A 27,351-nucleotide genomic window follows, 5' to 3' on the forward strand; every position below is an offset into this window, starting at 1 on the left:
CAGGGTTGTTTCTGGTCCAATTTATTATGCCTTAGATACACCATTAAGTGCACAATTCTTTTTTAGGGGGAGGAGATAGTGGGGACTGAACCAAGGGGCATTCGACTTTTAAGCTATACTCCCAGATCTTTTCATTCTCTATTTTGAAACATGGTCTTGCTAGGTTGCTGAGAAGCTCATGAAGTTGCTGGCATTTGTCTCAAGCCTGCAATCTTCCTGTCTCAGCTTCCCAAGTACTGGGATTCCCAGTGTGTACTGTCACGCCCTGCAAAGTACACACTTATTCTGTTCCCATTTCACAACAGTGTTTGGATAGGTGAAGGCCTCTTCAACCAGTGGACTGCCTTATGTACGTGTGTGTGTGTGTGTGTGTGTGTGTGTGTGTGTGTGTGTGTGTTGCGGGGCTGGGGTGGAACCCAGGGGCATTTGACCAAGTACTGAGATTACAAGCGTGTGCCACCACACTGGGCTATTATACTGCATTCTTGAACTGAGTTTTCTACCCAGCATGTGCTAGCCCCGAACCGTCAACAGAGTGGACCCCTATCTTTTATTAAACTGGAGTGATTCTACACAAACGCACCCCGCTCCATCCACACTTCCAGGCTGCAGAGATTTGATTCCTTATTTTCAGCACCAAACTAAAATCTAACAAGGAAGTCCAGATGCCATGGGTTTCTTCCTATTTTCCAATTCCTTTTATTTAAGACCCAACAGCCTAGCTCCAAGTCTGTCCTCTTCCCTGGAGCAGAATGCACCCGGCGGCGGTTAAGCACGAGCCTGGGGGAGCTCAAAGAGGACTCAGCCGGGAGTATATTGGGCGAGCTAGAGCGCAAAACCCGCCCGGCAACTCGTGACGTCATCATACCCTCTCGCTAGGATAGGCTCTTCGCACTCGACGCTGATTGGGGTGCTCCGGGAGTCCGTTGTAGCCCAGTTTGGAGTCCGAGGGGACCTCTCGTGGACATCCACAGAAATGTACTCAAGAGAGAGAGAAAAAAAATCAACACTTCCACAGTTTAAAGAAAGCCCCACAAACTCTTACAGGCTCCTCCCCATTCTTTCCAAGATCCGCCTCCATCCGGCATCTAGGCTGTTGATTTCTTTCCCCTTTGTCGACTCGGCCATCGGCCCGCCGGGCCTGGCGTTTCCCAGAAGACCCAGCGCCGGGAAGGGGTTTGCAGCTGCTCCGTCATCGTGCGGCCCGACGCGAGCCCGCGCTCGCGTGCAGGCCCGGCTCGGTTCCTGGTCCCTGGTGCGAGGATTCACGCGAGGCCCCGGCCTCGGTCCCCGGACTAGGCCGCGACCCCGGGCACCATGAAGCAGGAGGGCTCGGCGCGGCGCCGCGGTGCGGACAAGGCGAAGCCGCCGCCCGGCGGAGGGGAGCAGGAACCACCACCGCCTCCGGCCCCTCAAGACGTGGAGATGAAAGAGGAGGCGGCGGCGGGTAGTGGGTCCACGGGGGAGGCAGACGGCAAGACGGCGGCGGCGGCGGCTGAACACTCCCAGCGAGAGCTGGACACCGTCACCTTGGAGGGTACGGGAGCCCGGGGCGGGGACGGACCACAGTCACGGTGACAGCGACCCCGGCGATGCGGCTTCCTCCGGGGTCCGCGGCGCAGCCTCCACCAACCTTGGTTCTTGGGTTCAGTCGCTGATAGTGGGGTCTGGAGTGCCTGCCCCTACCACCCTGACACTCCCGACCCCAGCCCCAAGGGCTGAGCCCTTCTCCAGGCTGTGGGATCCCCCTTCACATCTTTCTGCCCCATCTAGGGTTGGATCCAGCCTGCACTGGGCCTGGGGACCCTCTCTCTCAATCTTCCTGTCTTACCTACTCCATTTACATCCTACCGGAATGATTCTAGCACCCTAAATGTATGATTGGTCCTTCTAGAAACCAGTGTGTGTATTTGTGTGAAGGGGGCTAGGATAACAGACTACACAGGCATCTTAGTTTTAAGAGTGTACAAAAGTTTCTGTTGCCATAGCTGCCATTAACAAACCCCCCAGAAAGCACCATCTCTACCTCTTATATTGCTTCCCTGTTTCTCTCGTAGAAGCGCCCAAACAGTCCCATTGCTCTTTTTGGTTTTTCTTCCCTCTTCCTTCAGGTCCTTACTCCCACTCAGTGTCTGAAGTGTTTACATACATACACACTTTCAGCTTTGTTTGCACTTCTGTCATCCTTGTTTAAGTTCCTAATAATCCCCTTTGACCTCAACTCCTACAAGGCAGTATCTTCATCTCTTTTCTTCTTGGGGCCAGTTTCTGTTTTCTGCCATCCTCTGTGTGTGTTCTTCTAAGCCTCTGTTTTACTTTTACACTTGGAGCAGCCTGTCCACATTTGGAGTGGGTAGAGTGAGAACTTCCCACCGGGATCCTGATGCTATTTTCTGGATTCTGAATCAAGTAAGACTGGACTACTTACTGGATTACCTTTTTTTTTTTTTTTCCTGCCGTATGGGGGATGGAACCCATGGGCATGCTACCTCCGAGCTACACCCCCAGCACTATTGTGTGTGTGTGTGTGTGTGTGTGTGTGTGTGTGTGTGTGTGTGTGGTACTGGGGGGTGGAACCTAGGGGCTTTTTTTTTTACCTCCGGGCTACACTCCCAGACCTATTTTATAGTTTATTTGGAAACAGGGTCTCACCAAGTTGCTGAGAGTCTCACTAAGTAGCTGAGGCTGGCTTCGAACCTGTGAGATCCTCCTGTCTCAGCTTCCCAAGCGCTGTGATAACAAGTGTGTGCCACCATGCCTGGCTCAGCCCTATTTTTTTATTCTTTATTTTGAAACAGTGTCTCACTGAGTTGCAGAGGGCCTCACCAAGTAGTAGCTGAGGCTGTCCTCGAACAGTGATTCTCCTATTTCAGCCTCCTAAATGCTGGGATTACAAACATGTGCCACCATGCCCAGCTTACTGGGTTATCTTTTGACTCAACTGCATAAGAAACTACCTCAAAATGTTGATAAAAGCAAAGTTATAGTCCTGGGTGGTGCTTTTGAGGATGTAGTCCTGTTGACTGCTGCATCAGCTCCTACTCTACAGTTGGGCAACAGGATCATATCTCATAAAGGTCCTTTTACCCAAAATAATGCTAGTGAGTGGAAAAGGTGCCACTCAGCATTACCTGCTGGGTATACACATGTGTTTATTAGAAACACTTCATTTTATTGTTTTTATTTTTATTTTATTTTTTGCAGTACTGGGGATGGAACCCAGGAGCATTCTATCTCTGAGCTACACCCCACAACCCTACTTTTTATTCTTTATTTTGAAACAGAGTCTCACTGAGTTGCAAAGAGCCTCTCTAAGTAGCTGAGGCTGGCTGCAAACCTGGATCGCGTTCTGTCACAACCTCCCAAATGCTGGATTAAAAGCATGCGCCACCATATTCGGCCATTTTCTTGTTTTAAAGTACTTCCTGTTCCAAGCCTGGCATGGTGGTGCTCGGGAGGCTGAGACAGGAGGATCTTGGTTCACAGACAGCCTCAGCTACTTAGTGATGTCCTTTGCAACTCAGTGAGACCCTGTTTCAAAATAAAGAATAAAAAATAGGGCTGGAAGCCGGGCATGGTGGAATACGCTTGTAATCTTATCATTTGGGAGGTTGAGACAGGAGGGTCATGGTTCGAGTACAGCCTCAGTTATTACTTAGGCCCTTTACAACTCAGTGAGACCCTGTTTCAAAATAAAGAATAAAATAATAGGGCTGGGGGATGTAGCTCAGAGGTAGAATGTCCCTGGGTTCCATTCCCAGTACTGTAAAACAAACAAAAGTAGTTTAAGTTTCTTGTAGAAATTTTGGGAAACTTCAGACTAAAGTAGCCCGGAAAAAAATTCACCTGTGGTTAATTTTTTTTCCTATAAATTTTGAGATGCTTTCCCTTGATTGAGGCTAAATTACGTATACAGTTTATATGTATATAACATATACAAATACAGATATTTCACACTTTGTGTTTTTTTTAATTTAACATATTCGTGAACATAGCATTTAATTTTTTTTTTCTTTTTCTTGAGGTACTGGGGTTGGAACCCAGGGTCTTTTTTTTTTTTTTTTTTTTTTTGCGGGTCTGGGGATGGAACCCAGGGGCATTCAACCTCTGAGCTATTTTTTATTCCTTATTTTGAAACCAGGTCTTACCGAGTTGCAGAGGGCCTCACTAAGTAGCTGAGGCTGTCCGCGAACCGCGATCCTCTAGTCTCAGCCTTCTGAATGCTGGGATTATAAGCGTGCGCCACCACGCCCGGCTTATTCTTTATTTTGAAACAGGGTCTCACTAAGTTGTGAAGGGCCTCACTAAGAAGCTGAAGCTGGCCAAGAAGCTACAATCCTCCTGTCTCAGCCTCCCAAGCACTGGAATTATGAGCATATGTCACCACGCCTGGCTCATAGCATTCAATTTATTCCAGAAACATTTATTGAAAACCTAGTGTAGTGATTAAGAGGATAAACTCTGTAATTAGTTTCCCTATCTGTATATATGAGATACTGTATATATGAGATACTATAATAGTAGTTACTTCACTGGGTTGTTGTGAACATTAAAATGCTTAGAACTGTGCCTAACACATGATAAACAAATAGTAAACCCTTCATAAATATTAGCTATTGGTATATCATTAATGTATTCCAGGCACCCTGAGTATACAAAAGTGATTAAGAAATTATCAATTTATTGCATTCTATTGCTGCTACACATTTAAAGTGTTTCTAGGAGCCAGGCATGGTGGCGCACACTTGTAATCCCAGCATTCCGGAGGCTGAGACCAGAAGATGGCGGTTTGTGGACAGCCTCAGCTACTTAGGCCCTGTTTCAAAATAAAGAATAAAAAATAGGGCAGGGGATGTGGCTCAGAGGTAAAATGCCCCTGGGTTCCATCCCCAGACCCGCAAAAAATAAAATAGGGAGGCCAGGCATGGTGGTGCACGCTTGTAATCCCCGCACTTGGGAGGCGAAGACAGGAGGATTGCACAGGTTCGAAGCCAGCCTCGCTGGCTTAAGGGACCCTGTTTCCAAATAAAAATATAAAATAGGTCTGGAAGTGTAGCCCGGAGGTAGAAGGGTTTCAAGGAACCCCAGTACCACCAAAAAAAAAAAAAAAGAAAGAAAGAAAAATAGGGCAGGGGGTATAGCTTGGAGGTCGAATGCCTCTGGGTTCCATCTCCAGACCCGCAAAAAAAAAAAAAAAAAAAAAAAAACATAAATAATAAAGTGTTTCTAGGGAATACCTGTATAACCCAGTGGGAACATGCTGGCCTAGTGTGCACAAAGCCCTGATTTCCAGCCCCCTAAAAATAAAAATATTTCTAATTTTTGCAGCCAGGCATGGTGGCACAGGCTTGTAATCCCAGCATTCAGGAGGCTAAAACAGGAGGATCTCAGTTCATGGAGTGAGGCCCTATGCAATTCAGTGAGACTCTGTTTCAAAAATAAAGAATAAAAACCGGGTGCAGTAGCGCACACTTGTAATCCCAGCACTTGGGTGGCTGAGACAGGATTGCACAGGTTTGAAGCCAGCCTCAGCTACTTAGGCTCTCAGCAACTAAGTGAGACCCTGTTTCCAAATAAAGTATAAAAAAAAAGTCTGGGAGTATAGACCAGAGATAGGAAAGCCCCTGGTTTCTACCCTCAGTACCACAAAAATAAATAAATAAATAAATAAATAAATAAATAAATAAATAAAAATAAAGAATAAAAAGTAGGGCTGGAGGTGTCACACAGAGGTAGAGTACCCCTGAGTTCCATCCCCAGTACAGCAAAAAATAACTTTGCAATGGTCATCTTTGTACCCAAGTTCCTTAATATACTTTTTCATATAGTTATTAAGTATAGGTTTTCAGAATCTGTATACCTCAGTTAAAAAGGATGAATATTTCTATTTTGGTGGTTGTATGTGCATGTGTGGTACTGCAGATTGAAGCAAATGGCATTCTACCCTGAGCTACACCCCCAACTCAATTTTATTTATTTATTTGTTTATTTATTTGTTTATTTTGTTGTGCTGGGGATTGAACCCAGAGACATTCTAACTCTGAGCACACCCCGAGCCCTATTTTTATTCTTTATTTTGAAACAGGGTCTCACTTAAATTGCTGAGGCTGGCCTCAAACTTTTGATCCTCCTATCTCAGCTTTCCAAGTACTGGGATCACAGGCATGTGCCACCACACCTGGTACATTTCTAATTTTCAATACTGTCCAGAAATCCTGATTTCTATTATACCAGCAGAAATGCACTTTTCACTATAATGTCTATGTTTTTATTTTTTTAATATTGCTAATTTGGCTGGGTGTGGTAGTGCACGCTTGTAATCCCAGCATTTGAGAGACTGAGACAGGAGGATCATGGTTTCACAGACAGCCTCAGCTACTTAGTGAGGCCCTTTGCAACTTAGTGAGTCTCTGTGTCAAAATAAAGAATAAAATAGGGCTGGGTGTGTAGCTTGGAGGTAGAATGCCCCTGGGTTCCATCCCCAGTACCGCAGATATAAAGAAAGAAAGAAAAAGAAAGAAAGAAAGAAAGAAAGAAAGAAAGAAAGAAAGAAAGAAAGAAAGAGAGGAAGAAAGGAAGAAAGAAAGGAAGCTAGTTTGGTAGTATAAACATTTCCATTCACGACTATTCAAAAATTTGCAAAATTTATATCTAATAGTTATTTGTCTTTCCTCTTCTGATTACATCTACTTATGTCCATTTTCATGTTGAAATTATAGCAGTAGTGTTTCTCAACCATTTATACAAGCTCTTTGTAGAATGAAAATAAGGCTCTTTGGTCATATTTTTGCAATATTTTTATTTCTCTTCACAGTTAATCAAAAGGTTTTTTTTGTAGCCAGGTATGGTGGCACAGGCTGAGACAGGAGGATCACAGGTTCACAGCCAGCCTCTTCAACTTAGATCATATTTCAAAATTAAAAAAATAAAATAGAGCTAGGGGTATAGCTCAGAAGTAGAATGCCGTTAGGTTCATACCCAGTACCACAAAAAAAGAATTTTTTTATGTGAAGTCGTTCATCGTTTGCGTGTATGTGTGTATGTATATAATTTCTCTCATTGTTTATATTTAGAATGTCTTCCTGTTTTGAGATCTGATAAATCCCCATGTGTTTATTTTGCTTTGTTTCTTACTATTTTTCCCTTCCTTTTTCTGTCACCCCCAACTATATATTTTTTTCTTGCCTCTTGGTTATATCTTAAAATCAGTGAATGTAATCCATAAATATTGCTGAACCGTCTTAGGGCAAAAGAGGTCATCACACATTCTGCCCCTCTGAAAGAGGCTCCCTAGAACTGCATACCTGGGTGGAAGAGGAGTTGAAAATAGCATCTTTCTTCTCACCTCTGTCTCCTCATTTCTCGGCCCTCTACAGACATCAAGGAGCACGTGAAGCAGCTGGAGAAGGCTGTTTCAGGCAAGGAGCCCAGATTTGTGCTGAGGGCCCTGAGGATGCTGCCTTCCACGTCACGGCGCCTCAACCACTATGTTCTGTACAAGGCCGTGCATGGCTTCTTCACCTCAAATAACGCCACTCGAGACTTCCTGCTCCCCTTCTTAGAAGAGGTGAGAGGGGGCGGGACAGCTTAAGGGTGTGGGCTCAGCCTCAGCCCCCAAGATAAAATTGTTTCCGCCCTGAAGACCTGTCTTGTTACCTGCTGTGGCTCAGGGAGTGAAGCCAGGGCAGCCCATTGGAACACTCATTTGCCCACAGGAAACTGTCTTCTCCCCTGTATTGTCATTATTCTGTCAGGGCATCCAGCCCCTCCCAGCCAAGCTTACCTCCCACTGTCCCCCACGCCCTCTTCAGATTGCGAAAGGGTCTCTGATGTCACAGGAGGTGTCTCTGCCTTGAAGCTTTGCCATGGAGGGAATACAGAACAGTGGTTAAGAGCATGGGTTTGGAAATAGTTGTTGAATCCAGAGTCTACCAGTTAGTACCTGTGGGGCTTGGTGATGATGTAACCTCCCTGTGGCTCATTTTGTTCATTTGCTAGATGTGATGAGCAGACTGGGAGAGGGGAAGAGGTATGAGGAAAGCCCGGTTTCTTTTTTTTTTTGTGGGTCTGGGAATGGAACGCAGAGGCATTTGACCTCCAAGCTACACCCCTGCGAACCGCGATCCTCTGGTCTCAGGCCTCCCGAATGCTGGGATTACAAGCTTGCACCACCACGCCTGGCTTCGAGAGCCTGGTTTCTAGTGGATGTTGATGGAGTCATTTTGAAAGTGGTGGTGGTCTCTGTGCCAGGGTAGACCACTCCTCCTTTATAACTGTGAAATTCCCCTTGCTGTTTATGGTACAATCCAGGTCTTAGCCTTCTAAGCTTCCTAGATCTTCCAGCCACCGATGTCTCCCTAAAAATCCAGTGTGCTCACACTCTGCAAATGTGAAAACAATGAAGAGTTTATTGTCTGGGAAAGGGAAGGGAAAAGCATAACCTCCCCAGCCCCATCTTGTGTGGTTTCTAACCTTTACATATCTAAGGTCACCACACATGATTATTTTGGGGTTGGCTTACACATTATTTCTTCCAGTGTCAGTGACTAGATGAAAAATAAGTACTGTAACTGGGCGTGGCGGTACACACTTGTAATCCCAGTACTTGGAAGGCTGAGACAGGAGGATTGCAGGTTCTCAGCCAGCCTCAGCTACTTTGTGAGACGCCACCACGCCAGGCTTGTCTCATTCTTTTTTCCCCCTTAGCCCTCAGTACTAAGGATTGAACCCCGGGGAGCTCTACCACTAAGCAACATCCTCAGCCCTTTGTATTTTTATTTCAAGACAGGTGTTCATAAGTTGCCCAAGCTGGCTTCAAACTTGCAGTCCTTCTGCATCAGCCTCCCAAGTAGCTGGGATTACAGGCATTTGCCACCACATCTGGTTTCTTTCATTACTCTTGATTTCATTTTTAGAATTAGATCACTTTGCAGGGTGTGATGGCACGAATTTGTAATCCCAGTACTAGGGAGGTTGAATAGGAGGACCACAGGTTCAAGGTTAGACTGGGCAACTTAGTGAGAACTTGTGTTAAAAATAAAAATAAGGGCTGAGAGGGTAGTTTGGAAGTTGAATGCCTCTGGGTTCAATCCCTAGTACCACAGGAAGAAAAGAAAATATGTGTATACACACACACACACACACACACACACACACACACACACACAAAGAGAAACTTTGTAGGTACTCAATAAATTTTTGTTCAATTAATCTGACTGAGCTTTTTCATGGTGACTTTGTCCTTTCCTAGCCCATGGACACAGAAGCCGATTTACAGTTCCGTCCCCGCACAGGCAAAGCTGCGTCAGCACCCCTCCTGCCTGAAGTGGAAGCCTATCTCCAGCTCCTCATGGTCATCTTCCTGATGAACAGCAAGCGCTACAAAGAGGTACCTCTCCAGGATGCACAGTGTGGGGGTGGGGCTGTAATAGATTGTCCCAGTTGAAGAAATGGAGATACTCACTGCAGTCTTTTTTTTTTTTTTTTTTTTATTGGTACATTATATTCATACAACTTATTGGGGTAAAAAACTTGTGTGTACAAACATGTACTCATCGCTGATTTAACCCCTACCCAAATCCCACCCCATTCCCTCCCCGCCCCTCCCTCCCTTGCTTGGCTTAGTGATTGACTTCAATATGTTTAAGTACATTGTGAGCTTTAGAGATTTTCCTCTTCCCACCTCATTTCTCCTCCTTTAGGTTGTCTTGTTTGCTCCTCTTTTCTCCCTAACTCTCACATATTAGGGAAAGCATCTGATTTCTTATTTTTTGTGCCTGACTAATCTCACTTAGCATAATGTCCTCCAGTTCCATCTATTTCCCTGAAAATGATGTAATTGAGTTTTTTTTTTTGTTGTTTTTTTTTTGGTGGTACTGGGGTTCCTGGAAGCCCTCCTTCCTCTGGGCTACACTCCCAGACCTATTTTTTATATTTTTGAAACAGGGTCTCTTACGCCAGCACGGCTGGCTTCGAACCTGCGCGATCCTCCTGTCTCCGCCTCCCAAGCGCGGGGATTACAAGCGTGCGCCACCACGCCCGGCCCTTGAGTTTTTTTTTTTTGATGACTGAGTAAAATTCCATTGTGTACATATCCCACAGTTTTGTAATCCATTCATCTGTTGATGGACATCTTGGCTGGTTCCATAGTTTGGCTATGGTGAATTGTGCAGCTATGAACATAGATACACATGCAATAGTTTGGTAGTTTGGTTTCTTTTCTTTTGGGTAGATACCCAACAGTGGTATTGCTGGATCAAATGGTAGATTTGTTCCCATTCTTCTGAGGATTCTCCATACTGTTTTCCAAAGTGGTTGCACTAATTTGCAATCCCACCAACAATGTCTTAGAGTTCCCACTTCTCCACATCCTCGCCAGCATCTGTAGTTGTTTGTGTTTTGAATGATGGCCATTCTAGTTGGAGTTAGTTGAAATCTCAGGGTAGTTTTGATTTGCATCTCTCTGATTGCCAGTGATATTGAGCATTTTTTCATGCATTTATTGGCCATTTGAATTTCTTCTTTTGTGAAGTGTCTATTTAGTTCATTTGCCCATTTTGTTATTGGATGCTTTGTTTTCTTAGTGTTGAGTTTCTTGAGTTCTCTGTATATTCTAGATATTAGTCCTCTATCAGTTGTGTAGGTGGCAAAAATCTTCTCCCATTCTGTTGGCTCTCGATTGAGATTCTTGATAGTTTCCTTTGCTGAACAGAAGCTCTTCAGTTTCATGCAATCCCATGTATTGATTCTCCTTTTAATTTGTTGTGCCTTTGGGGTCTTGTTGAGGAAATGTTTGTCTGTGCCTATGTGTTGTAGTGTTGGACCTATGCCCTCTTCAAGGAGCTTCAAGGTCTCTGGTTTAATTTTCAAGTCTTTGATCCATCGTGAGTTGACTTTTGTACAGGGTGAAAAAGTGGGATTAACATCCAATTTTCTGCATATGGTTAACCAGTTTTGCCAACACCATTTGTTGAAGAGGCTATCTTTTTTCCAGTGTATGTTTTTGGCCCCTTTGTCAAAAATCAATTGGCTGAAAGTGTGTGGACTTGTTTCTGGGTCTTCTATTCTGCTCCATTGGTCTATATATCTGTTCTTTTGCCAGTACCATGCTGTTTTTATTACAATGGCTTTGTAGTATAGTTTAAAGTCAGGTATTGTGATTCCTCCTGCGTGGTTTTTGTTCCTGAGAACTACCTTGGCTATTCTGGGCTTTTTGTTATTCCAGATAAATTTAAGGACTGATTTTTCTATGTCTGTGAGGAATGATCCACTGCAGTCTTTTATTCTTTTTCTTTCTTTTCTTTTCTTTTTTTTTTTTTTTTTTTCAGTCCTGGAGGGTTGAACCCAGGGGCACTCTACCACTGAGCTACACCCCTAGCCCTATTTTGTTTTTATTTTGAAACAGGGTCTTTCTAGGTTGATGAGAATCTCGCTACTTGCTGAGGCTGTCCTTGAACCTGCAATCCTCTTGTCACAGCCTCCCAAGTACTGGATTACAAGTGTGCACCACCACACCTGGATTACTGCATTCTTTTTTAAGAACTATCCCCCAGGCTATTCACCCATGTGGACCTCGTATCAAGGAAGGCCCTGCCACTCCTGCTGTGGGCATTAGGGGAAAGGGCTGGCCATGGTCATTCTGTTCCCATCTGTGGCTTGATAGGTGTATAATAGACTCTTTTGGGAAAAGTAGGGGACTTGAAGACCTAGGTTCCAATTTCGATTTTACCTCAGGCATATTAATGTCTCATAGTTGTATGTAAAATGAAAATAACAATGTGCACGTTTACAAGATTGTTGTTAGGTATTTATGTAAAATTATATATATATATATATATATATATATATATTTTTTTTTTTTTCTTTTTTTTTTTTTGGTACTGGGGGTGGAACCCAGAAGCTTTCTACCTCCGTGCTATACTCCCAGACCTTTTTATATTTTATTTGGAAACAGGGTCTCACTAAGTTGCTGAAAGCCTCACTAAGTAGCTGAGGCTGGCTTCGAACCTGTCTCAGCCTCCCAAGCGCGGGGATTACAAGCGTGCGCCACCAGTGCCACACTGCCGGGCCTGGTGGCGCACGCTTATAATCCCCGCACTTGGGAGGTGGAGACAGGAGGATCATGCAGGTTCAAAGCCAGCCTCGCTGGCTTAAGAGACCCTGTTTCCAAATAAAAATATAATATAAAATAGGTTTGGGAGTGTAGCCCGGAGATAGAAGGGTTTCCAGGAACCCCGGTACCACCAAAAAATAAAAACTAAAAATATGGAACACAGCTGGGCGTGGTGGCGCACGCTTGTAATCTCCGCGCTTGGGAGGCGGAGACAGGAGGATCGCGCTGGTTCGGAGCCAGCCTCTATGGCTTAAGAGACCCTGTTTCCAAATAAAAAATATATATAAAAAATAGGTCTGGGAGTGTAGCCTGGAGGTAGAAGGGCTACCAGGAACCCCAGTACCACCAAAAAAAAAAAAAATATGGAACACTAACTTGGGCATGGTGGCACATGCATGTAATCCCAGTACTTGGGAGGCTGGGACAGGAAGATAGCAAGTTTGCTACCGGCCTCAGATATTTAGTGAGACCCTCCACAACTCAGTGAGACCCTGTTTCAAAAATAAAGAATAAGCCAGGTGTGGTGGCACACACTTGTAATTCCAGTACTTGGGAGCTGAGGCTGAGACAGGGATAGTAATTCGAGGACAGTCTCAGCTATTTAGTAATGCCTTTTGCAACTCAGTGAGAACCTGTTTCAAAAAAATAAGGAATAAAAAATAGGGCTGGAGGTGTAGCTCAAAGGTAGAATGCCCCTGGGTTTCATCCCCAGTACCACAAAATAAATAAATTAATTGAGTAATTATGTAACACTTCACAAATTTACATGTCATTCTTGCTCAGGGACCATGCTAATCTTCTCTGTATCGTTTCAATTTTAGTATATATGCTACTGAAGCAAGCACATAAAATAGTGTGTTTAAGCTGGGCATAATGGCCCACACTTGTAATACCAGTACTTGAGAGACTGAGACAGAAGTATTACAGGTTTCAGCAACTTAGTGAGGCCTTCTACAACTTACCGAGACTTTTTTGCGTGTCTGGGGATGGAATCCAGGGGCATTCAACCTCCAAACTACACCCCCTGCCTTATTTTTTATTTTTTAATTTGAGACAGGGTCTCACTAAGTTGCAGAGGGCCTCACTAAGTAGCTGAGGCTGTCTGTGAACTGCGATCCTCTGGTCTCAGCCTCATGAATGCTGGGATTATAAGGGTTCACCACCACGCCCTGCTAATGAGACCTTTTTTAAAAAAAAAAAAATCCGGATGTGGTGACGTACTCTTGTAATCCCAGCATTCAGGAGGCTAAGAATGAAGGATTGTGGTTCGTGGACAGCCTCAACTACTTAGTGAGGCCCTCTGTAACTTAGGCCCTCTGTAACTTAGTGAGACCCTGTTTCAAAATAAAGAATATAAAATAGGCAGGGGGTGTAGCTCAGAGGTCAAATGCCCCTGGGTGTATCTCAGAGATAAAGTGCCCCTGGGTTCAATCCCTATCACCAAAAAGAAAATGTGTGTGTTTGTGTGTGTGTTTAAGAATACTTAGAAGCCAGGCATGTTGGCGCACTCTTGTAATCTCAGCACTTAAAAGGCTGAAACAGGAAGATTGCACAGGTTCAAAGCTGGCCCCAGCTACTTAGTGAGGCTCCCAGCAAATTAGTGAGACCCTCTTTCCAAATAAACTATAAAGTAGGGCTGGGGTGTAGCCCGGAGGTAGAAAGCCCCTCGGTTCCACCCCCCCACACACACACCCAGTACCACAAAAGAAAAATAAAAATAAGAATACTTAGAGCTGGACGTGGTGGCGCATGCTTGTAATCCCAATATTTGGGAGGCCAAGACAGGATTGCAGGTTTAAAGACAGCTTCAGCTACTCAGTGAGGCTCTCAGCAACTTAGTGAGACCCTGTTTCCAAGTAAATTATAAAATAGGTCTGGGGTGTAGCCCAGAGGTAGAAGGCCCCTGGGTTCCATTCCCTGTACCACACTCACACAAAAAAATACTTTAGAGCGTTTGGGAGGCTGAGACAGGAGGATCGCGGTTCATGGACAGCCTCAACTACTTAGTGAGGCCCTTTGCAACTCAGTGAGATTCTGTTTCAAAATAAAGAATTAAGCCTGGCATGGTGGTTCATGCTTATAATCCCAGTGCTTGAGAGCCTAAGACAGGAAGATTGTACAGGTTCAAAGCCAGCCTCAACTACTGAGTGAGGCTTTCAGCAACTTAGACCCTGTTTCCAAATAAAATATAAAATAGGTCTGGGAGTATAGCCCGGAGGATGAAAGCCCCTGGGTTCCACCCCCAGTATCACACAAAACACACACACACACACACACACACACACATATGACTGGAGGTATAGCTCGGAGGTAGAATGCCCCTGGGTTCCATCCCAGTACACTGCCCCCCCCCAAAAAAAAAAGAATACTTATATACTTAGTACAAACTGGGCATGGTGGCTCACCCTTGTAATCCCAGTTCTTCGGAGGCTGAGACAGGAGAATTGAGGTTCCCAGCCAGCCTCAGCCTCAGCTACTTAGTGAAATTCTCCACAACCTAGTGAGACCCTGTTTTAAAATAAAGGATTAAAAAAAAATACTTGTAATCTCAGCATTTGGGAGGCTGATATAGGAGGATCGCAGTCCATGGACAGACTCAGCTACTTAGTGAGGCCCTTTGCAACTCAGTGAGACCCTGTTTCAAAAAAAAAAAACGAATAAAAAACAAGACTGGGGTGTAGCTCAGAGGTAGAAAGCCCCTGGGGTCCATACCCAGTACAGCAAAAAAAAAAAAAAGAAGAAGAAGAAGCCGGGTGTGGTGGCACACGCTTGTAATTCCAGGACTTGGGAGACTGAGACAAGAGAATCCCAATTCTTGGACAGCCTCGGCTACTTAGCGAGGCTCTCTGTAACCTAGTGAGACCCTGTTTCAAAATAGAAAATAAAGACTAAAAAATAGGGCTGGGGTTTGTAGTTCAGAGGTAGAAAGGCCTTGGATTCAATCCCCAGTACTGCAAATAAATAAATAAATCTCAGAGCCAGGTATGAGGGCCCATACTTGTAATTCCAGTACTTGGGAGGCTGAGACAAGAAGATCTCAGGTTTAAAGCCACCCTCAGCAATTTAGTGAGACTGTCAGCAGTTTAGTAAGACCTTGTTTTTAAATAAAAAGTATAAAAAGGCTGGGTGTGGTGGTACATGCTTATAAGCCTAGCATTTGGGAGGCTGAGACAGGAGGATTGCGGTTCAAGAACAGCCCCAGCTACTACTTAGTAGCCCTTTGCAACTCAGTGAGACCCTGTTTCAAAATAATGAATAAAAAATGGGGCTGGGGGTGTAGCCCTAAGGTAGAATGCCCCTGGGTTCCATCCCCAGTACCGCAAGAAAAAATAGTATGAAGCTGGGCGTGGTGGTGCACGCTTGTAATCCCCGCGTTTGGGAGGTGGAGACAGGAGGATCACACTTGTTCAGAGCCAGCCGTGCTGGCTTAAGAGACCCTGTTTCCAAATAAAAAAATATAGGTCTGGGAGTGTAGCCCAGAGGTAGAAGGAACCCCAGTACCACCAAAAAAAAAAAAAAAAATAGTATGAAAAGGGCTAGGGGTGTAACTTGGAAGTAGATTCCCCCTCAGTTCCATCCCCAGTACCACACACACACACACAAAAAAAAACTAACCAACTTATCTTAGAATGTGTGTATAAAGTATACAAATTCATTTATGAAACATAAATGAATTTCATGTTTAGATTTAGATCCCATATTCTATTAAGTGTATACAAATATTCCAAAATCTAAAAAAATAGCCCTAAGCCTGTAACACTCCTGGTCCCAAACATTTCCAGTAAGGGATATTGAGCCTGTTCTGCACTTACACATCCTCTGTCTCAGGCCAGCTTCCTTGTCAGTCATGGCCAGGGTCACAGGAGGGTGCCCAAGATGGACAGTTCCTACTCTCAGTTCAATTGAAAAAACGATTCAATTTTGTTTTTTCTTTTCTTAACCACTCTTTTGTTGCTTTTTTTTTTTTTTTTTTTGTAAGAATTGAACCCAGAGGCATTCTACCTCCAAGCTATACCCCCAGCCCAATTTAGATTTTATTTCTCATTTGGAAACATGGTCTCACTAGGTTGCTGAGAGCTTGGCTAAATTGCTGAGGCTAGCTTTGAACCTCTGATCCTTCTGTTTCAGCCTCCCAAGTACTAGGATTACAAGTGTGCTCCGCCACCTGGCTTGTTTGCTTATTTTTAAGATAAGATTCACCCCTATGATCTGTACAATTCAGTGTTGTTTTGTTTTGTTTTGTTTGCAATACCAGGGATGGAACCCAGGGGCATTGTACCTCTGAGCTATACCCCCAGCCCTATTTTTTAGTCTTTTTGTTTTTTGAAACAGGGTCTCACTGAGTTGCAAAGGGCCTCAGTAGCTGTTGCTGTTTGCGAACCCGAATCCTCCTGCCTCTGTCTCCCGAATGCTGGGATTACAAGCATGCGCTACCATGCCCGGCCTCAGTTCAGTGGGTTTTTGTTTTAGCTGTGTTTTGTTTTGTTTGAGGTGCTAGGGGTGGAACCCAGGGCCTCATGTATACAGGCAAGTACTCTACCACTGAGCTACGTCCCCAGCCCCAGTTCATTGGCTTCTCCTATACTCATGAGGTCACACAGCCGTCGCCACTAATTTCAAGATTTCTTTATTCTGAAAGAAACACCATACTGTTAGCAGTCACTCCCCATCCTCCCCTTACCCCAGCCCCTGGTAACCACTAGTCTGTGTTCCATCTCTATGGAGGATTTGCCTATTCTAGTCATTTCATAAATGGTATCATACAATATGGCCTTTGAGTCTGGCTTATTTCACTTGGCACAAGGTGTTTTGTGTGTGTGTATGTGTGTGTGTGTGTGTGTGTGTATGTGTGTTGTTTTTTGTTGTTGTTTGTTTGTTTTGTGTCACCATGCCCAACTCTCTACTTTTTTTTGAGGGGGGGTTGATACTAGGAATAGAACCCAGGGGCCTACTACCTCTGGGCTATACCCCCAGACCTTTTTTATTTGGAAACAAAGTCTCACTAAGTTGCTGAAGCTGGCTTTGAACTTTCATTCTCCAGTCTCTCACATACTGGTATTAAAGCATGTGCCACCACACCTGGCTTCCACTTTTTGATTATTAGGAATAATATGGCTATGTGGCATGTTTTGTGTGGACATGTTTTCAGTTCTCTCAAATAGATACCCAGGAAGGGAATCACTGGACCTTGTAGTGGCTCCATATTTAACCTTTTGAGGAACTGCTGCCTGATTACCTTTGGCTTCCTTCCAGGCACAGAAAGTCTCTGATGACTTGATGCAGAAGATCAGTACTCAGAACCGCCGGGCCCTGGACCTTGTGGCCGCAAAGTGTTACTATTATCACGCCCGGGTCTATGAGTTCCTGGACAAGCTGGACGTGGTGCGCAGGTACAGGTCTCACTCGCAGCCTTGTTCATCACCTCACCTGTGGGCCTGCAGAGGTGCTGAGCTGGTAGATGAAAGGTGCCCCAGATGATGGGGAGAGTTGGCATGCCCTGGGCTGGGTGAGGATAATCCTGGATGAAGAGCTGGAGATAACTGCTGGGTGCTATTGTCTCCCAGCTCTTCCCTCCGTCCCATCTCCAGGAGGACTGAGTGGTGGCTTAGGGTGGAAGGACAGGCTGGAAAACATTTTACTCATCTGCTCAAAGCCTGCCGCGCTCCCCATTTCCCCCAAGGAAAAACTAGAGTCTGCGGGATAGTTTATAAGGCCTCGCATGACGTGCCTGTCACCACCACCTTGACTTTGCCTCCCTCTCACTACCTCCACATGCGCACTCCCCTCAGCCCTTCTTTAGGCGTGCAAGGCATGCGCCTCCCCTCTGCCAGGAGCATTCCTCCTGACCCCTTCGAGACTCCCCCAAGCCTACCCTCCTCAGTGAGTTCTGCAGTGGCCAAGCTATTTGAATCACAACCCCCTTTCTCATTGCATTTACCCTGATCTCTTCTTACCCCACTGCCATCTCTCATGCTGCATTAATAAACTTTTTGGGGGAAGAATTGGGTACTGGGAGTTGAGCCCAAGGCATTCTACCTCCAACCTGCACTCCCAGCCCTTTCTGTTATGTTTTATTTTGAAACAGGGCCTCTATGTTGCTGAGGCTGACCTTGAACCAGCAGTCCTCCTGGCTCAGCCTCCCAAGTATTGAGATTACAGGCGTGTGTCAGCACATCTGGCTCTTAATATACTTACTCATCATGAGACTGTCTGTCTCCCCCACTAAGTTCCCTGAGAGAAAAATTTGTCCTTTTGTGCAACTAGAGTAGTGCCTACAGAGCTGCCAGCTGATAGGTGAATATTGAGTGAATAGCTGGCAAACTAGTCTGTACCATGTGTTTAGGAGTTGAGAGAGAGTGAAGGGTTAGGGGCAGTTCACTGCTGTAGCTTGAGGCCTTTGATGTCCTTTTTCTTTCCTCCTTGAAGCTTCTTGCACGCCCGGCTCCGGACAGCCACCCTGCGGCATGACGCAGATGGGCAGGCCACCCTGTTGAACCTCCTGCTGCGGAATTACCTACACTATAGCTTGTATGACCAGGCTGAGAAGCTGGTGTCCAAGTCTGTGTTCCCTGAGCAGGCCAACAACAATGAGTGGGCCAGGTACCTCTACTACACAGGTGAGCAGAGGGAGACCACAAAGCAGGAGGGTTGCCGGATCACATGCAGATGTTCTGAGGGTTGAATCTGCCTGGCTGTCTGTTTGCCAGTTTTGGATGACACCAGTCTCTTGATCCATTCTCCTTTCCTCCACCCCAGGGCGAATCAAAGCCATCCAGCTGGAGTACTCAGAGGCCCGAAGAACAATGACCAATGCCCTTCGCAAGGCCCCTCAGCACACAGCTGTTGGCTTCAAACAGACGGTGAGCAGCACAGCAGTCCCCATCGCCCCTCTTCCTCTCTCGTCTGATTCTACCTCACCTCTGCTTCCCCATAAAAACCCCAGGGAAGGCTTAACCTTCCTTATCCCAGAGGCTGCCAGGAAGAGCACAGTAAACAGATGCTGTGTGTGTTTGTCTGTCTGTCTATCCAGACAGACAGACAGACACAGAGACAGACTGAGGATTGAACCCAGGGGCATTCTACCTCCAAGCTACACCCCCAGCCCCATTTTTTATTCTTTATTTTGAAACAGGGTCTCACTAAGTTGCGGAGGGCCTCACTAGCTAAGGCTGTCCGTGAACCTATGATCCTCCAGTCTCAGCCTCCCAAGTGCTGGGATTATAGCTGTGCACCACCATGCCCAACCAACAGACACTTCTATACTTCTAGCAGCTTATGTTTAGAGTATTGTCCTGGAAGATGGTTTTCAAATATTCTTGAGTGCTCCTGGTAGTTATTCCAGGCATGAACCTGGATTGTGTTAAGTCCCAGCCTCTTACACACCGCCTAAGGTCAGTGTTTTCTGTGGCCAGGGAACCTAAGATTGATAGGCTCAGGCAGATATAAATAATTCTTTTTTGTGTGTTTGGGTCTAGGGGTGGAACCCAGGGGCATTCAACCTCCAAACTACATCTCCTGTCCTGTTTTTTGGGGGGGGTTGGGGGGTTTTTTATTCTTTATTTTGAAACCGGGTTTCACTGAATTGCAGAGGGCCTCACTAAGTAGCTGAGGCTGTCCGCGAACCGCAATCCTCCGGTCTCAGCCTCCCGAATGCTGGGATTACAAGTGTGCGCCACCACACCCGGCTAGATATAAATAATTCTTGACCATGTATGCACTGTCAGTCACCAAAGGTTTTGTTTTGTTTTTTACAGTACTGGGGATGGAACCCAGGGGCATTCTACCTCTGAGCTACATCCCCACCCCTATTTTTTATTCTTTATTTTGAAACAGGGTCTCACTGAGTTGCAAAGGGCCTCACTAAGTAGCTAAGGCTGTCCACAAACCATGATCTTCTTGTCTCAGTCTCCCAAATGCTGAGATTACAAGTGTGCACCACCGCGCTAGGCTACCAAAAGGGTTTTGAGCTTTGACTTTGGCATTAGGTACTATGAGGTATAGGAAAGGTTGAGAAATAGCATTTCTTACGGATGGTATTTTGAAGAGATAAAGAAGATTGAAGCTGGGCATGGTAGTGCTTGCCTGTAATCATGGTACCTGGAAGGCTGAGACAGGAGGATCAGGTCCGAGACCAGCCTCAGCATTCAACAAGACTGTTATTTCTTCTTTTTTTTTTTTTTTTTTTTCCGGGTCTGGGATGGAACCCAGGGGCATTCAACCTCCAAGCTCCACCCCTGCCCTATTTTTTATTCTTTATTTTGAAACCAGGTCTCACTGAGTTGCACAGAGCCTCACTACGTAGCTGAGGCTGTCCGCGAACTGCGATCCTCTGGTCTCAGCCTTCCGAATGCTGAGATTACAAGCATGCGCCACCACACCCGGCTAAGACCATATTTCAAAATAAAAAATAAAATAGGGCTTGGGGGTGTAGCTGAGAGGTAGAATGCCCCTGGGTTCAGTCCCTAGTACTGCCCCTTCCCACCAGAGTTGAAGCTGAGGGAGTCCGCGTGGTCAGCTTCTGAAGACTTCTCTCCTTGGCTTGTAGGTGCCATCTTCTCCCAGTATTTTCACATGATCTTCCCTCTGTGTCTGTGGCCTTTTCTCTAATAAGGATACCACTCATACTGGATGACAGCCCACCCATGTGACCTCATTTTACTTAATTACTTCTTTAAAGGTCTCATTTTCAAATATATTCATATTCTGAAGTCCTGGGGGTTTGGTCTTCAACATCTGATTTTAAAGGAGAATGCAACCCATAATACTAGCTCTGGCCTTTCTTGTGAACACCAGACCTACAAACCCAACTGTAGGCACCATTGACTCCTTAAACTTAGCTTGTCCCGAACAAACTCCTCATGGCCCTTACAGCCTTTCCTTCTGCTCTTCACGTCCAGGTGGGAACCTTGAGGCCATCCCTATGCCTCCCCTGTCCCCATCTCTGAGTTGACTGCTCAGCTGTCTCCATACCTTCCATAGTTGCCTGCTCTTTGAAGTTGTGAGCCCCTTATTTCAGGCACTCACGGTCTGAACACTTTGGACCATCCCATGACGATCTTCCCTCTACCCACCTACTTCTGTGCAGTTGCTACCTAAGCAGAGCTCAGGGCCTGGCGTTCCCTTGCCCTGGAAGCCTCCTTTGCTCCCCATCTTCCACCCAGTGAAGTGTCATGAAAGCCTTGTGAGGCAGACAGGCCAGGTGTTATCTTTTCTACACCCCCCAGCCCTATTTTTTTAGTCTTTTCATTTTTGAAACAGGGTCTCACTGAACTTGCAAATGGACTCCTCACTAAGTAGCTGAAGCTGTCCATGAACCTTAATCCTCCAATCTCAGCCTCCTGAATGCTGGGATTACAAGCGTGCACCTCCATGCATTGCTTCAGTGTTTTTATTATGCTCTTCTTTTTCTTCTTTTTTTTTTTTTTTTTTTTTGTGTGTGTGTGTGTGTGTGTGTGTGTGTGTGTGTGTGTGTGTGTGGTGGATTGAACCCAGAGGCATTCTACCTTCGAGCTACATCCCAGCCCTAGTTTTATTTTTGAAGCAGGGTCTCACTAGGTTGATGAGAGTATTTGCTAAGGCTGGTCTTGAACCTGCAATCCTCCTGTCTTAACCTCCCAAGTACTGGAATTACAAGCATACTGCATCACACCTGGTTCATTATGCTCCTCGGAGGGATGAGGAAGCCCAGGACCTAGATGCTCAGCACGTCTGGCTAGTGAATAGAGACAAGACCTCAGGCAGTCTGGGTACATGCCCTGCACTGCTCAGCATTCAAGATGGTGCATCTCAGCCAGATGTGGTAGAGGCTGAGACAGGAGGATGGTAGGTTCCAGCCAGCCCAGCAACAGAGCGAGGCCCTCAGCACCTTAGTAAGACCTTATTTCAAAAATAAAGAATTAAGTATGGCTTGGGGTGTAGCTCAGATAGAACGCCCCTGGGTTCAATTCCCAGTTCAAAAGAAAAAGCAGCACCCCATCCTGTGGCGAAGGAAAGGCTGTTTCCCAGCCAGCCTTCTGTGTTGAGATGCTCTGCTCCTTCACTGAGGTTGCGCCAGGCCCTTCCTGTCCCGCCTGGAGCAGGATAACTAGCTCTACATGTTGTCCCCTCCCTCCTCTGCCCACCCTGTCAGCCTCCATTCCCTAGGCTTCCAAGCCGCAAGACCCGCCCATTGCAGAGCAGTGTGTGCCTTGGCTGACCAGGTGAAATTAAGCCAAGGGCTCTGTGGTCCAAGGGACAGTCACTTCTAGTACCGGGCTGCAGAGGCGGGGCTTTGGTTCCTGCCCAGCATGGGTCCTGGGGGGTTCCTTCCCTGAGAACCTCATCACAGTGCTCCCCTTCCCTGTCCCCAGAACGTCTGGTGGGATTGAAGGCCCATTTCATTTTCTTCCACTGGTGTGGCCCCTGCCCACTGTGCTCCCTTGCCACACCTGTCCAGGTGCACAAGCTTCTGATTGTGGTGGAGCTGTTGCTCGGGGAGATCCCGGACCGGCTGCAGTTCCGCCAGCCCTCCCTCAAGCGCTCGCTCATGCCCTACTTCCTCCTCACCCAAGGTAAGGCTGGTCCCTTCCTGGAGCCCTCCAGTGCCCTTCCACTGGGCCTCTGCTGCACTTGCCGTTTGCAGTATCTGATCCACTCCTGTACCCCTGCAGCTGTCAGGACAGGAAATCTAGCCAAGTTCAACCAGGTCTTGGATCAGTTTGGGGAGAAGTTTCAAGCAGATGGGACCTATACTCTAATTATCCGACTGCGACACAATGTGATTAAGACAGGTATGGTCTCAGTGGCCCCCGGGGAGGGCTTCTCTGAGGGGCGGGGCCCACCTTGTGAGGCGCTGATACAGAAGGGCCCACACCCACCCTGCCTGCCCCACTGCGCCTTCCCCCCAGGTGTGCGCATGATCAGTCTCTCCTACTCCCGCATCTCCCTGGCCGACATCGCCCAGAAGCTGCAGCTGGATAGCCCAGAAGACGCAGAGTTCATTGTTGCCAAGGTGCCTATTTCAGCGGGCGGGAGAGTGGGGCTGGCCAGAGGGGAACAGGTAGGGCACGGTCTCTTCAGGGGAGCACCAATTGTTTGCAGCGAAGCCAGGAAGTGACCAGAAAGAGCATGAGTGAGTGTGAGTGTGTGTGAGGAGGACAGAGGAACAGGATGGGAGGAGAGGTTCTTGGACGCCGAACATTGACATCCTGGTGACCTTTCCTCCTCCCTTTGGGGGCCCACAGGCCATCCGGGATGGCGTCATTGAGGCCAGCATCAACCATGAGAAGGGCTACGTCCAGTCCAAGGAGATGACTGACATCTACTCCACCCGGGAGCCCCAGCTGGCCTTCCACCAGCGCATCTCCTTCTGCCTGGACATCCACAACATGTCCGTCAAGGTGCGAAGCCCTCGGCTGCAGCATCGGGCTAGCCAACCACACACCCCTCCCGGCACACCCCAGCTTCCTCATGGAGGCCGGCTTAGCTGTGGCCCAGTTTCCAGCCCGCTTCTGTGAAACCACTGCCATGCAGGCAAGGTGCAGCAGGGGAAGACTCACAGCCCGCACTTGCCTGTAGGGCTGTGGTGCCTTCTGCTGGCCAGGGTATGGTCACTAGGGAGGCCAGGCAGGAATTCCAAATGCAAGGCTCTAGATCTGGTGGCATTTTCTTCCTTTTTTGGTACTGGGGTGGAACCCAGGGGCATTCTACCCCTGAGCTACACCCAGACCCCTTTTTGTTTGTTTTGTTTTGCTTTGCTTTTTGCAGTACTGGGTCTGGAACTTCTAGGGGCATTCTACTTCCAACCTACATCCTAGCCCTTTTATTTTTTTTTATTTTTTTTTTTTTTTGCGGGTCTGGGGATGAAACCCAGGGGCATTTGACCTCCGAGCCACATCCCCGCCCTATTTTTTATTCTTTATTTATTTTGAAACAGGGTCTCACTAAGTTGCAGAGGGCCTCACTAAGTAGTTGAGGCTGTCCTCAAACCGCGATCCTCCAGTTTCAGCCTCCCGAATGCTGGGATTACAAGCATGTGCCACCATGCCCGGCTTAGCCCCCTATTTTTTATTCTTTTTATTTTGAAATGGGGTCTCGCTGAGTTGCAAAGGGCCTCACTAAGTAACAGGCTGTGCACAAACCGAGATCCTCCTGCCTCTGCTTTCCAAATGTTGGGATTACAAGTATGCACCATCACACCCAGCCCCCCAGCCCTGTTTTATTGTTTTATTTTGAAACAGTGTCTTGCTAAGTTGCTGAGGCTGGTCTTAAACCTGCAGTCTGCCAAATACTGGGATTACAAGTGTGCACCACCATGCCTGGCTTCGGTGGCACATTTCTGACCCTGGGTCTCCAATCAGTGAAGCTGATGAAAGGGTGGCACCTGCCATACCTGGATCCCAGGGTCGATGAGGGCAGCGCGCGATGTCTGAACTGAGTAGGACGCGGGCTGCGTGCTTTCACTAAAGATAATACCCCTTGTCCTCTGTCAGGTGCTGAGCTTGGCCACAGTGGTTTTTTTTTTCTGGGTCTCCCTCCAGTCTTGCTTAAAATATACCAAAGCCTCTGGGCCTGGTGACGCACACTTGTAATCCCAGTACTTGGGAGGCTGAGACAGGAGAATTGCAGGTTCAGAGCCAGCCTCAGCAACTTAAACTGTCAGCAACCCAGTGAGATCCTGTTTCCAAATAAAATCGGAGCCGGGCATGGTGGCGCACATTTGTAATCCAGCATTCAGGAGGCTGAGACCAAAGGATGGTGGTTTGCAGACAGCCTCAGCTTCTTAGCGAGGCCCTTCACAACTCAGTGAGACCTTTTTTTAACAATAAAAAGGCTAAAAAATAGGGTTGAGGGTGTAGCTCGGAGGTACAGTGCCCCTGGGTTCCATCTCCAGTACCACAAAAAAATGAAACAAAAAATAAAATCAAGCTAGAGGTGTAGATCAGGGAGGTAGAATATAAGGTAGAAAAATAAGCCAGAGCCACAGTCAGTGGGACATGCAGTGCTCTTCATGGTACCATCCCTTTGTCCCACCTCGCCTCCTGTCACTCCTCTGCCCCTGACTAGTGCCACTCAGGCCAGGTCTTCCACCATGAGCCTCCACCTGGAAGGCCTCGCCCCTGTTTCCACAGCCAGAGCCTCCCTCCCTTTTCAAACCCTCCTGCCCGGCTGGCTGGTCGGTCATGCACCCTTCTGGGTCCTCCCAGTCCCCTTTTGCCAACTGTAAGAACTCATTTCAGTGCACAGTCCCCGGGGCTAGACGTGGGGTGGCCCGTGGTTTTCAGATCTGGGTGTGGGGAGCGGTGGCGTGTGCAAGTGACAACTGTCTTCCCCTTCCTGCTTATGCTCCCAGGCCATGCGGTTTCCTCCCAAATCATACAACAAGGACTTGGAGTCTGCAGAGGTGAGCTTCCTTCCTTCTGGACCGGAGGGCAGGGGAGGTGTCTGGAGGCCCAAGCTGCGCAGGTGGTCCCTGCTCTTGGGCCAGGTCCTGGCAGAGCCCCCGCCCTCACCTGCCTCTTTCCCCAGGAGCGGCGTGAGCGAGAGCAGCAGGACTTGGAGTTTGCCAAGGAGATGGCAGAAGATGATGACGACAGCTTCCCTTGAGGGGGGGCTAGGGGGGTGAGTGGGGACTGGCTCTTTATCTTTCCCCCTTGGGGGTCCTCTGCCCAGGGAACTGGCCCCTTTCCCCAAACACAGCTCACAGACTGCACATTGCAGGGGTGAGGGGTACAGGGAGCCGGCCACCCCGCCTCACCAGGGCCCCTGCAGCGGTGACTTGGCTCACGGTGTGCAGGAGGGCGGGCGGCGGCCTCCCCAGGGCAGGGTCCTGGCCAGTGGTGTGGGCAGCAGGAGGGGAGGGACAGCCCCGTGCTCTTCTAGGCAGTAAGGCCTGGAGTTGGAACATGTGTTGGGTTGTATGTTTTTTGAAGCTTCAATTATGATTTTTAAACAATAAAAAGTTCTCCAAAGCCCTTTGCCCATTGCATCAGTCACTGTCCTTTGCTTTTGTGGATGCAGTACTGACAGGCCCAGGCTTTTTCTCTTGGCCAGAGGGCCCAGTGTGTCTGCAGAGAGGGAAGCTCAGGGGAGGTAAAGAAACCTGAGCTGGGGTTTACTCTTTCTTACCTGACTGACTCTCAGATATTGGGCAGATCTCCGCTTCTCAGACCCATTTCCCATAGCTGTCAAAGGGTCAGACCCAGTGGCCTTCTTGCTCTGAAATCAGGAAGCTAGACTTCAGGGACTTGTCGGTGGGGCACAGGGCAGAGCGGGGCAGGCTGGAACGGGTTCGGCCCTCTGGCCCTGCACAGTAGGGAGTGAGCGGCTCACCGCAGAGCAGTCAGTGGGGTTTGTCCGACTGTTGTCCCGGTCCGACTCCAGCTGCACTGGTGGGTTACAATCTCCCCATGGTTAATGACAGAGCCCAGAGTTGGTCAGTGGAATTACTCCCCATGCTCCCTGGTAGCACCTGGGATGTTGCTAGCATCCTTTTGTACCAGCTCTGTTCTCCGAAAAACACCGGGTTTCTGTCTCCAGCTTCCCTGCCTCCTTCCCTGCCCTGCTGAATTCTGCTCTCCAGAATGTGATTGTTCCCAGGCTAGGGGCCCCTCACTCAATAATCCAGTGCCTGATTTGGAGGTGGTAGCTGGGAAAGCCGGGTCTCCCCGGCCTGTTAGTAAGCTCCTCCTAGAGAGAGCCCTTTGCGTCCTCCCTGGCCTTGCCCAGCGTCCGGCACACCTCAGGCCCTTGAGCCTGGCTTGTTAGGAAAGGGGCACCATGCATTCCTCCCAGCTGTGGCCTTCTTCAGTTCCTGACTTCAGCCCCACTCACAGTGAGCTGGCACCACCACATCCTTAAGTTAATGCCGCCTGGGAGACATGAAGTTGGCATCGCTTCCTGTTGCCAAGATTCCCCCAGTCTTCATGGAAGATGAGTCTATCCTACAGTCCAAATTTTTCATTTGTTTTCACGATTCTGAATCTTTCTCCATTTTATCCTTTAATTGGGCTGGCCAATTAAAAACTCCAGTAGTTACCCAATTCCCTTCCAGAAGGGGGCACTGATATGGAACACCTCATGGGGTGCTATTAGGATAACGGGGGTTCCCCTGGGTCAAATGTGGGGGGACAAGTGGCCTGGGCCTCCCTGATGCCTGGTGTGCCAGCCTTAGTCTGGGGTTCTATTATCTGGTTGGCTTCTGTGTGGTTTTGGGTCGCCATGTGGTTGTCCCTCTGACCTGAAAAGCCGATTTTCACCCA

At 47.4% G+C, this 27,351-nt stretch overlaps 1 protein-coding gene across 1 annotated transcript; it reads left to right on the top strand.

Moving 5' to 3' along the window:
* Nucleotides 1-1,317: 1,317 nt before the first annotated feature.
* PSMD3 (proteasome 26S subunit, non-ATPase 3) lies at nucleotides 1,318-25,696 on the top strand (the record flags this gene model as incomplete). The annotated part of the gene is made up of 12 exons (XM_080712612.1): nucleotides 1,318-1,537; nucleotides 7,377-7,567; nucleotides 9,251-9,388; nucleotides 17,366-17,502; nucleotides 18,539-18,729; nucleotides 18,869-18,972; nucleotides 22,548-22,662; nucleotides 22,762-22,881; nucleotides 22,999-23,102; nucleotides 23,335-23,490; nucleotides 25,443-25,493; nucleotides 25,619-25,696. 12 exons carry the CDS (start codon nucleotides 1,318-1,320, stop codon nucleotides 25,694-25,696), a joined length of 1,605 nt encoding a protein of 534 aa, XP_080568738.1.
* Between the last annotated feature and the right edge of the window lie 1,655 nt (nucleotides 25,697-27,351).

This window comes from Muscardinus avellanarius, assembly GCF_963383645.1.
Source record: "Muscardinus avellanarius genome assembly, chromosome: 16".
NCBI lineage: Eukaryota > Metazoa > Chordata > Mammalia > Rodentia > Gliridae > Muscardinus > Muscardinus avellanarius.